Source organism: Nelumbo lutea, chromosome 1 (genome assembly GCF_056320005.1).
Source record: "Nelumbo lutea isolate HS-2025 chromosome 1, American lotus-T2T, whole genome shotgun sequence".
Taxonomy (NCBI): Eukaryota; Viridiplantae; Streptophyta; class Magnoliopsida; order Proteales; family Nelumbonaceae; genus Nelumbo; species Nelumbo lutea.
In genome coordinates this window covers 217,035,964-217,048,255 of record NC_142684.1, presented here as the reverse complement: position 1 = coordinate 217,048,255, position 12,292 = coordinate 217,035,964, and the positions used below count along the sequence as shown (strand labels likewise).

The 12,292-nt window shown below is 39.3% G+C and overlaps 1 protein-coding gene and 1 long non-coding RNA gene across 2 annotated transcripts; both read right to left on the bottom strand.

The window, feature by feature from the left end:
* Window positions 1-2,327: 2,327 nt before the first annotated feature.
* LOC148881004 (uncharacterized) lies at window positions 2,328-9,048 on the bottom strand. Its single transcript, XR_016105585.1, has 2 exons — window positions 8,791-9,048; window positions 2,328-2,912 (listed from the first exon to the last, which is right to left on the bottom strand). It is a non-coding gene; the product is annotated as an uncharacterized LOC148881004 (long non-coding RNA).
* A 1,362-nt stretch (window positions 9,049-10,410) lies between these two features.
* LOC148881003 (uncharacterized protein At4g00950-like) lies at window positions 10,411-12,070 on the bottom strand. The gene is made up of 2 exons (XM_088963190.1): window positions 11,257-12,070; window positions 10,411-10,780 (listed from the first exon to the last, which is right to left on the bottom strand). The coding sequence occupies exons 1-2, from the start codon at window positions 11,824-11,826 to the stop codon at window positions 10,700-10,702; spliced, it is 651 nt and encodes a 216-aa protein (XP_088819316.1). The 5' UTR covers window positions 11,827-12,070; the 3' UTR covers window positions 10,411-10,699.
* Window positions 12,071-12,292: the final 222 nt, after the last annotated feature.

Sequence of the window (12,292 nt, the reverse complement as noted above, 5' to 3'; positions counted from 1 at the left end):
TTGCAATTATACAGTTATCAAGGATTTGTCGGCCTCGGGTGAAAGCCGTTTGCATGGGAGAAATTAAACGAGGAAGTAAGCTCTTCAATCTAGCAGTGATTATTTGTGTAACAATTTTGTAAGTGACATTTGTTAGGCCTGTAGGCCTAATGTCAAGACACCATTTCAGCACCTTTTTTTTAGGGATCAAAACTACTATATTAGTTCCATTAATCGATTTCAGATATTCCAGGTGAGCAAATAAGTTTTATTTGAATGAAGCAAACCAAGTCAGTTCCAATTTCTTCTCAACATTTTTAGTAGGACCAATTACATATAAAACTGTCCTTACCTCCTTAGTAGTGACATCACAAGGAGCAAACTCAACAGGGATATCATTAAAAGAAGGTGAAGTAGAAGAAAAAAGCTCAATAAAATAATTTTTTTATTGTACCTTCAATAACCGAGGGGTGTCAAAAGTCCAAAATCTTTTAAGCAGAAGATATTATTTTTGCGCATTCGATTGGAAGCAAACATATGAAAGACCTTGTTATTTCAATCCCCAGCCTGTAACCAATTACAACGGGCACGTTGATGCCAATAGAAGTCCTCGAGTTGTAGAATATGATTTTTCTTCTTGTATATTAGGTTCAGTTCTAACCGTTGACTGAAGAGCTGCTATTTGGGCTCGGATAACCTCCCTTCTTTTCTTTAACTGGTCCAATATTTCAAATTAATTTTTGTCGATTCACATTTTTGAATGGAGTCTCCACTCTCTCCACGATCAACCTGCCACAAGCTAGATTCTTGCTTAGAAAAACGAGCTAATTGGGCCCAATAAGATTCAAAACAAAGTGGAATGTTGCCTCGACACAAGATAATTGGATAGTGGTCAGAGCCAATAGTTGGGAGATGTTTAACCCAGACACCATACTAAGAAAAAAAAAACTGTAACCAAGAGTACTCTGAGACAAAGACCCTGTCAATCCGTTTTGATATGAGAAAGTTTAATTGTCTTCTATTGGTGGTTGGTCTTGGAAACCAATATCTTGAAGACGACAATCCTCTAGTAAAGCCATCAAAGCAGCAGTGTCTCGAGAAGTAACTGATGGGCATCCACCATTTTTATCATTCACCAAGTAGAAAAGTAGAGAGCATGGAGATCACCCATGAACACCACCCATGGATAAAGATTTTATCCCAATTCGCAAACAACGTTTGTTATCCTAGATCTCAGCTCTACGGGCCTTCACTGAATGCCCATATACAAAGAAAATGCTCCACGTAAAATGAGACGGAGAATTATGAACATTCACAACTATAAGAAATGAAGATATTAATCGACCATGTCCAAAGAAGGCACAATGTGATGTTGCAACCGAGAAAACTGATTAAGTATTTTGTTTGATTTACACCGATTACATTTTGGTTTCAATGACAAAGGATATAGAGGTCTTCTCATCCTTCAAGGAATCGATGAATGTGACGAATTTCCCGATGACTCCCCCCTCCCTGGCAACTCCCAAGTCCCAACTCTTCGAGTTTATGGTTGGGGTGGTGGCAATTGAAGGAGATCACATCTCCGCCCCACAGCACATTCCCGCCATGTATTGGAAATATGTCTAGATGATGATATCATCCAGACTGATATTATCATGGGGAGATGTTCTCAGTACACGGCGGAAATGTGCTGTGGGGCATTGTGGAGCGGAAATGCGAACTCCAATTGAGGGCTTGCCACCTCAGCCTACAGATTTAGTCGATGGGAACTGGGGAGATATATAACTGTCTCGCCAATCTTTCAATGAGCTGGTTGGACTTTGGGAGATAGCAGCTTCCAAAATAGTCTCTACATGTCTTTTAAGACTGAAATCTGCGTCTATGTTCATCTAGACAATACCAAATGAAGTAGTTAGGGGGTGAACAAGAAAAACCAAAAAACCAAAAAACTAAACCGAATTGAAAATTCTTGTTAACTGAGTTAATTGGTTCGGAAAACAGAAGTTACTGGTTTAGTTTCTATTAATCAATATAAAAAATCGATTATTAATCGAACCAACTGGTATATATATATATTTATAATATATGACACATTATTTATTATTTATAATATAATATTTTATATTTATTTTATATAATACTATGAAAATTAAAAAACCAAAAAACTGATGAACAAAACCGACAATTGGATGAATCAGTTTGGTTTCAGTTAGCAAACCTGGTTCGGTTTAAAAAAAGGGCCAAGAATTCAGTTAGCAAACCTGGTTTGGCCTGGATTGGAAATGGTTCGATACAGTGCAGGAGATTAGAATTTTCATCTGAGCTAAATGAAAAGTATCCAATTGAAGTTGAAGATAAAGGAAACTTGCCAGCTTTGGCATACTTGGCTCCATATCCGTCGAGACATGTAATGCTTTAACAAGAGAAACATTCAAAGGATTATGAATTAATTATCTGGTAAAAGCATAGAGGAACCATTTGACAGTACTTGACACAGCCGATATTATAGTGTAACTCCCATGCTTTGACGGAGTTACAACTGGTACGTCCAAATGTAGTTCCCCGGCCCGTCCACGTTAGCCATGCTGGCAATTATAACTGAAGATATATAGCAGTTGCAGTTTCGAAGGTGCAAAAGAAGAGCTCTCTCGAACAATTGACGGAGTAGGTTCTGTCACTGTCGGCCGGTGGAGAAAGCAAAATTGAAGATGTTGAACAGGTCAGTAATTATGATATTTCCTTACTAGTAGTCGTTGTAGGATCTCTAGGTTCTGCCAGCAAACCAGGTACAGGTAGTGACATGATGTCCTCAGTGAGCCGATCTCCAGATAGGGCTTGAAATTGGATAACAAGTTCTGGGTTGTCACAAGTATTCAAAACGATCGACATCCAGCCGATGACGAATCCGACATCCTGCCACCTCATGCTCGACTCTGGCACAAAAAAGAACAATAACGGGCAAGGCATTTGTATTGATGAACACGAACGGGGATATTCATCGCAACATTAATATTAAAATATTGAATAAATAAATCTGCATGAGATAATTCATAGCTCTCCAGGGGTTTATGTAGAGTAGAATCACCTTCTCAATGACGATGATGAGATTTTATCAAATGCTTGATCTTGATCAAAATTGGAATCAGTGAAGTTATAAAAGACTTTGCATACCAAGCTTTATTGTCAGTCATCAGTCGGAGAAATATCATTTTCGTTTGCCTAAAGTGGAGATGACAAAGAAGGGAGTAACAACCGAGAGAGTTACTGAAGAGTTGAATCCATGGTTTTTAAAACCGGACCGAACAGACAGTCAGACTGGAAAAACCGGGAACTGGTTCTCTTTTTTCCCTCCCGATTGGTTTTAAAAGATAGAACTAGGATGATTTGGGGATCAAAACTAATGAATCTGATTGTATTCGTTTGATGTATATGTACACGATGATTACAAGAGATAACGATGGAATGGTTACAAGAGATAATGAGATAATAATGAGGTTCGGTAAGGGATAATGATTATTTCATTATTGAGATAATGATTATCCAATTACAACTCAAATGGATAATCTCGTGTACAGTTAACACCCTCCTCAAGCGAAACTGGGGGAGCCACAATGAGCTTGTCACGAAGAGAACTGAACCGAGTAACATGAAGAGGTTTGGTGAAATTATCTGTTTGATGGACAATGGACAAAAAAGCGCACTTGAAGTTACTTTTGTTGGACCTTGTCTCAAACAAATTTGTCACACAACAGGACGGGAGGAGAGGAGGGAGGCATGTCCAACTCTTGAAGTAACATTTGAAGCCCTGTTAGTTCCCCAACAAGATGAGCAAGAGAGTGGTATTCTGCTTTTGTACTAGAGCGGGAAACCGTTGGCTGCTTCTTGGATGCCCAAGATACCAAGTTAGGTCCATAGTAAATGCAGTACCCGCCATGGGAGCGCCGATCGTGAGGGCAACTAGCTCAGCCGGAGTCACTAAAACCATATAATTGAAAGGATGAACTCTTGGTAATAGTGAGACCCAAATGAAGGGTGTGTTTGACGTAGCGCAGGATGCGCTTAACAGCGACCCAATGAGATATAGATGGTTGAGACATAAACTGTGATACTTTGTTCATGGAGTAGGCTAGATCAGGTCGTGTCACTATAAGATATTGAAGGGCACCTACAGTGCTACGAAACAGAGAGGGATCCTCAAAGGGTGAGGAAGGATTTGCAACAAACTTGGTACTGTTGGCCATCGGTGTGGAACATGGGTTGGCTTCGGTCATCTTTGTGTGCTTGAGAATCTCATAAGCATATTGAGATTGAGGAAGATGAAGATCAGTAGATGTCTGTGTACATTGAATGCCAAGAAAGAAGCGAAGTGGGCCGAGATCATGTAAAGAAAATTCATTGGAGAGGCGACCAATAATGGATTGGATCATGGAAGCATTTGATCCAGTAATGATGATGTCGTCCACAGACACCAGAATGAGGGTGATATCCGATGATGTGTGATATATGAAGAGCGAAGCATCAGCTTTCGATTTTGTGACTCCTTGAGTGAGAAGAGAATCTCGCAATGTTGTAAACCAGGCTCTTGGAGATTGGCAAAGGCCATAAAGAGAGCGATGGAGCTTATAAACATGATTTGGATATGAAGGATGAGCAAAAACCCAGCGGTTGGACCATATAGACTTCTTCGTCAAGGAGATGATGGAGGAAGGCGTTACTTACATCCAATTGACAAGTGGTCCAAGAGAGAGAGAGAGACATCCGTGGCAAGGATTAAGTGCACAGTGGTTGGTTTAACCACTGGACTAAAGGTGTCTTCAAAATCAATGCCTTCCTGTTGGTGATAGCCTTTAGCAACGAGGCGTGCCTTGAAGCACTCAATAGACTCATCAAACCGGCGTTTGATCTTGTAAACCTAGCGACAACCAATAGCTTGTTTGTTAGATGGAAGAGGAACCAAAGACCATGTATTATTTTGTAGAAGAGAACCAAATTCAACATTCATAGCTTCATGCCATCGAGGATTTCTTGCTACCTGTGTATATGATGTAGGTTCATCATCGTCCATCGTATGAGAAAACATAGCATATTTCGGATTTGGGCGATAAATACTAGATTTGGATCTGGTCTGCATGGCATGGGATGATGTGGTAGTGGACTCATAATGAAGAGGTGGCTGAAAGAATGTTGCAATAACCTTATGAGTTGCAGATGATGGACTAGAAGGAAAACCATAATCTATATGAGATGGAAATGGCGATTCAGCACCAGGTGGAGGAGAAACCAATGAAGACGGATCGGTTGAGCGGCTATCAATAGTATCATTGCTGTCATGGTGAGTTGCCGAGGCATGACGTACTATTAGAGGAGGGCCCAGTAATGATGGGGATGATCGCTGCTCCGCCTTTGGGGAGGACACCAATCTTGTACGGGAGAATGATTTTTCATGAAACATACATCTCTAGAAGTGTAAATGCGGCCAGTGGGAACATGAAGACAGCGGTAGCTCTTTTGATCATCTGAATAGCCAATAAAGGTGCACAATTCTGATCTAAAATTGAATTCCTCTTTGTTGTAAGGCCTGGGATTTGGATAGCAGTCACAACAGAAAACTCTCAGTAAATAGTAATTTGGGGACTTACCAAATAAAAGCTCAAGTGAGGACGCATGGTCGGCATTCCGTGATGGTTGATTGATTAAGAAGGCGGCGGTGGTAAATACTTCCAACCAAAAGGAATGAGGTAGGTTTGCTTGAGCAAGAAGGGTCAGCCCGGTGTCAACAATGTGTCGGTGTTTTCGTTCCACAACACCATTTTGGGCATGAGAGTGAAGGCAACTGAATTGTTGGATGATACTTTAAGAAATTCATCCCCTTCATCGGATTGAAACATTTTAATGGGCCTGTCAAACTGTTTTTCAACCATTGTGTGAATTAAAATGAAGGTATAGAGTGCCTCAGATTTCGGCTATAAGGGGTATATCCATGTATATCTACTATATGCATCTACAAATGAAATATAGTAATGGTGACCATTTGTAGAAGCAATAGGGGCAAGGGCCCACAAATCTGAATAAATTAATTGAAGTGGTTCAGAAATGACATTAGTAGAAGGAACATAAGGAAGACGATGATGTTTTCCTTTAGAACGAGAAGAACAAAAACTAAATGTGGGTTTGGTAGTGATAGGTAACTGATGATGCTGAAGTATATCATGCACCAAATGGACTTGTGGATGTCCTAGCCCCTGATGCCAACCATCTTAGTCGTTCAAACTCCCACCAAGGCCATTGGTCCCTTATTTTGAGCTTTATTAGTGGTAGTAGATAAGTGATAAAGACCATCTTTAATTGGTCCGGTGAGAAGAGGTGTCCCCAGTTGTTTGTCCTTCATAGTAAAACTAGAAGCATCAAATTCAAATGAGACGTCATTGTCTTCACAAAATTGCTTAACAGAGAGTAAATTGTGTTTAATCTCAGGCACATGTAATAGTCTATTCAATTTGAAAGTATGAGAATTGGAATGTAAGAGTGAACTTCCAATATGTTATATATGCAAACCTGTACCGTCCCCTATTGCGATCTTATCATTGCCTTGATATTTATAATGAAGAGAAAAATTGTTGAGGCTTGTTGTGGCTCCAGTGTCGGGGTACCAGTCAGTGTCAGAAGAATCTTGTGTATTTGAAGCAATCAAAGCTTTGGATTGTGGCAGAGAATTAGAATTTTGTTAAGTAAGATCAAATCAGTGATAGCATGAGAGTTGAGCAGAATGACCCAAGCGGCCACAAACTTGACAAGTGATCTTAGGTTGTGACTGAGAAGAGGGATGGGTACCACAATCACAACTGCCGCTTTGACCTCCTCGGGATGGGGCACCACCATGCCCCTTGTTTGAGAGTTGTTATTGTAAGAAGGTTTGTTGGAGGGATGATGCGTGGCAACATTAGCAACCATGTTGAATTCTGATGAAGTGCAGTGTCATTCTACTTGCTGGTCATGTTGAAGGAGCAAACCATGGAGTTCTTCAAGGGAGATGGGATCGGCACGAGTAGTGATGGTTGCTACCAGGGAGTCGTAGTCAGGTCCTAGTCCTCCAGTAGTGTATAAAATTATATCATCAGTGGATAGTGTCTGTCCAACAATAGAAAGAGAATCACTAAGCACCTTGATTTTTTGTAGGTATTCTGACATTGACTTCGACCCCTTCTGTATATGATGCAAATCATTTTCCAGATGCATGATGTGAGTTCATGAGGTAGAAGCATACACACGGTGGAGACTACTCCAGGCTTCATGACAAGATCTACAACCTACTACTTGAGCGAGAGCACTGTTAGATAGAGTTGCTAGTAACCAGCTTAGCAACAACTTATTTTGAGTTTTCCATTGAACATAACCTAGATTCGTGGCTGAAGTCCTTACACCATCTTTTTCTATGGTGATTGTGCATTTAGGACATCTATTGGAGCCATCGAGATATTCCATCAATCCAAAGCCATCGAGCAATGGCTCGTATTGAGCTTTCCACAACAAAAAGTTGTGTTTATTGAGCTTTATCAAAATGAGGTTGGATAGATTTCCAAAGGGAGAAATAGTTGGTGAGAGGGAGGAGGTTTGGGTTGAAGAAGAGGATGAGGCCATGGGGCTTTTCGGCTCTAATACCAAGATAGAACTAGGATGATTTGGGGATCAAAACTAATGAATCTGATTGTATTCATTTGGTGTATATATACACGATGATTACAAAAAATAATGATGGAATGATTAGAAGAGATAATGAGATAATGATGAGGTTCAGTAAGGGATAATGATTATCTCATTACTTAGATAATGATTATCCAATTACAACTCATATGGATAATATACATTGATAAGTTGGTTATTCATCTAAATAATCCAAGATGTAGTTACACACACCTTACATGCATGATCACTAAGAAACAATTTGCTATTTTGCTTCATGTGGCTACATAAGAGGAGTGACTCATTTCCCAATACTATAACGAGATGATACTCCATGTAAGCCAAAAACTTAGATTAAGAATTTTCTAAAGGATTAAGGGGATGTTTGTGAAGAAATATGTTGTATGAATTTTGTCTTGAAAAATGGAACAATACATTTCTTCACTTTATGAGGCACCATTAGGCACCACATAAGCCAGACAGTAAAAGAATGCGTTACCATTGGGGGAAATGACAAAATGGCGTTTACTCCAATGGATGGCTCTCTCATAACCCCAGAAAAACCTATTAAGCAGCTCAACTAAACAAAATTCCAAATTCCATTGAGGAAACACCTATTAGGCACTGACTTGGTGCCGATTTTTTGATAAATGGCAATGTTACCGAACACCATCTAAAACATTTGTATATGGAGATTTTTTTAAGGCTTAAAGCAGATTTCATTCATTCAAAAAATTGATACAAATACAGAGAATTGCCAATAAGACCAATCAGAAAATTCAGATACGATTTCTCAAGAAGAACAAAATATATAATTTGATGTATTATCTTACATCATAATATGAAACCAATTTTCAATCAAAACTCAAAAGATATTCTATCGAGTGGTTCACTGAGTATGGTAATGTAACCATAATAAGCCATAATATAATTGTTAATCAAAATTCCTGAACCCTCAAATGTAAAAAATACCCTCCACATGGGAAAAAGCAAGAAAAGAGAAGCTACCCAGAACAATAAACTTATGTTCTGACGGAGTTTCCTTCGTTTTTTACATCTATTAGAAAATTAGATGGCGGATGAGGCATTCAAGAGAAACCTAAAAAAAAAAAAAGTGGAGTAGTGGCTAACCTTTCAAGAGGTTCATGTGCCGAACCTCATTCAACGAACCGTTTGAGACCTAATTCCCAATTCCCATTGAAGGACGAGAAAGAGCTTTAAAATCGGGTATACACAAGTGAGTAGCCAGGTTCTCGTTAAATATGGGAAGTCAACAAATTGCCAGTAGTGAATGTGGGATTGACGGTATTGAAGAAACGCTGCCGGGAGCTTCAAATCAAGAGATGACCTCACCGGAAGATCAAAAGCATATCCTCTCTCATTCAACACGCTGCCTTTAATTACTTTTGCCATTCTTTTTTAACCCATCCGAAGGCTGTGTTTGGTAGTAGAGAAAGGTATACAATTAATTAAACCCCATACAAATTAAAGGATTGTTTAAGGTTTTCCTGCCTTTCGCTTCCTCACAGTCTGGTCAACTTCTACCAATCGATTCAATAGTGAGTAAACGACAGGATGTGGCTTGTTTAATGTTTATAAATGCTTCATCACAAAGTCAAAATCAGTAAATGACCGATGATGACATACATCAGTCGTGACTCGTGAGACATACAGAGAGACCACTGGTGTAGTATTGTGTACGCGTGGCATGTGGGTAAACAGTAGCTTTATAATTCTAAGTTTCTTTCATCACCTTTTACAGTTTTACCATTTTGTTTTTCTGCTTACCACCTGTTGAATTTGTGGGTGGGAAAAGGAAATGGGAATGGCAGGAGAAGTAGAGATGTTAGAAGGACACAAGAGAGGCAGATGGAGAAACTACCGGAGTTGGAGCTAACAGAGAAATCCAAGAAACTAAGGCAGGCTTGTTTCAAAGCCAATTACAAGAAGAAAAGGTCCTTGGCTGCTTCTGCCGCTGCTACAACTCAACTTTCTTGAACGAAACAATAGAAAATTTTAGGATTGGGTTTGAAACGATGCAAATGTGTAGAGTATAAAATAGTTTATATAAATTGTAAAATTGGATTAGTTTTGCATTGACAAATTTACCAATACATTTTAAGTTATAATGGATGTAAACACGATTTCCAATAAAATATATGCTTTTTTTTTCTCAAAAGCCCATTTGAATGCAAATTTAATTCTTTTTTATTGATATACTTTTACATCTTATTATCAATGTAAATATACATTGATCTGTCATTTATCAATGCATAAATGTTATGTTGCCAAACCCGGGCAAAAGTACCTTGAACTAGGATTTACACTTCATTTACATCATTTCCAAACGCAGCCTAAGTAATACATGCGGCGAAAATATCTGTATTGTAGAAGTTCTATTCAGTTAATTTACAGTTTTCTTCTTCTTCTTCTCCTCTCTTATCCCTTTTTTTTGTGTGTGTATATGTGCACATATAAGACTAAATGAAAATATATTTTAGAGAAATAGCCATTGTAGCGATCATAATAGAACTCACTGGTATTAACTACTCTGCAACCCAATGCAAAATTTTGAATTACACTCCCATAATCTATTAATAATACTCCCTATAAACCGCATTCTACCCACGAATTTAACATCAATTCACGGTTAAGAGTCGTCCCCTGTACGGTGAGACTATAAAATTTTAATCCGAGCTGAGCTGATCAGTCATTCTCTATTTTGATTTGCACCATTTTCATGCATGCATGTTGATTAAAATAAACCAATAAAATTCATATATAGAAGCCACTAGTTACTTTAATGTGCAGCGTTGTTACATGTTCGGACAATGATGATGATGATGATGACGATACACTTTCATCATATATGTCGTAATAATTAGACTAAGGCGAAAAGCAGTTAATAATCACCGAAAACATTGTTTTCTTTTTCCCTTTCTTGCTTTCTTATTCGACTTTTTTACTTTTCTTTCATTTACAAATTCAACGCGGGCGCAGTAGACTGAAGCACCACGTGTCAAGAAACAGTAGAGTAGCATCACATCGACGGACCATTCTTCTTCGTTTTTCTACCATTCCGCCATGGGACCACCTGCTTAAAGCTTTCAGAAATGTTCGCCTGCATTGCACGTAACGGTAGAAAAAAAAGCAAAGCCAACGAAGAATTTTCAGCGTCTTTGGAAGAAAAGTAGATGCCAAATCAATAGATAGAGCTTAGACGTTTTATTTATATTTATTCCAAATTTCATTAGGCAGATGGAAGAGTGCTTTCAAGAAAAACTGTTATCTTTCTTTTTCTAAAAAGAAAAATAATCAGAAGTTCATTCCGATTGAAAACAAAATGAAAAAGCGGAAATTAATGATAAGGATACAAAATTTGGGTTTCACAGCAAAGATCAAACCCAAAAGAAAACCGTTAATTAAAAGGAGTGAACATACACATTCAGCCAATTTTTTAATTTTTCTTTTTACTAGCAACAAGCCATATATTGTCTCTACATTTGAATCAATCAAAATCCTCAATAAGATCATCTTCATTAAAACTCTAAAAATAAATTAAAAGATGATTAGAGGAAGTTGGGTTAAACTACTTACCCACAGATGAGACCTTGTGAGAGAGAGATTGAGGAGGCTACCGCTCCTTCTAAATCTTGTAATCTTCACCTTGTTATTCCCGTCATTCTCTCCAATCCCATTCAAGACCTTCCTCCCAGAAGAGCTAAGGTAGCTTCCTTTCCCCTTGGTCTCTCTCTTGCTGTGAAATATTGAACCAAAGCGTAATCCGTCAGGAGTAGTATCAAACAAGGAGGAACCATCACGGTCTCTGCCAAACGTGGCGGTGCAAGATGCAGAGCGACCCACATAAGGGCCATCCAAGACCGTTGTCGGGGAGGGCAAATTAGTAATCTTGGCTTCTGTGAAGAACAGCCGCGGTGGGAGCTCTAAGCACTTAGAACTGCTGGCTTTGGATACGCCGGTGGTGGTGCTGGTGGGTCGGGGCTTGCCGGGTGCTTCTTCCCACAGGAAAGGAACGGAAGCTTGGGCTGATCGGGGAGGCGGAGTACACATCCCGGGAGGTTCAGGAAGCCCATGACTGGGGAGAGAAAAGAGGGAAAGCTTTGGTATGGGGGTTGGATCAATATCAGGCTCGAATTCCATTTCCATGGCTCGCTACTCTCTCTCTCTCTTTCTCTGGTGTGAGCTGAGCTAGTATGCGATGTGACTGTGTTGTTGTTGATTCGTTGAGGTGAGGTAGGGCGTTGAGTTTGTTATATAAAGAGGTGGGGGACGGAGGAGAAAGAGGAAGAGGAGGAGAAGAATGGGAGTTGAATCGCTGATGGGGATGGACCAACGGAAGAGGTGTGGGTAAGTGAACGTGAAACGACGCTCCTTAACGCTTATTACTTGATCGATCACGAGAAAAGGCTTTCACTCTGAATTTATTTATTATATTACAATTTACACTAAATAAATATATAGTTATTATAGTTAAGAAATGAAAAGGCCATATTATACGTGAAGATGGGGTGGGCCCCATGAATCATGGAGATATTCAAAAGGTCAGAAATGGACGTGATTGAAGGATTAGGACCAGAGAGAGAGAGAGAGCGCCGAAAAGGAGAGATAAACC

Excerpts from the sequence above, each read along its gene's own strand:
- LOC148881003 (XM_088963190.1), bottom strand. The coding sequence starts at position 11,826 with ATGGAAATGGAATTCGAGCCTGATATTGATCCAACCCCCATACCAAAG. Across the intron at positions 10,781-11,256 it reads TCACAAGGTCTCATCTGTGG|GCGAACATTTCTGAAAGCTT; the intron begins GTAAGTAGTTTA and ends CGTGCAATGCAG.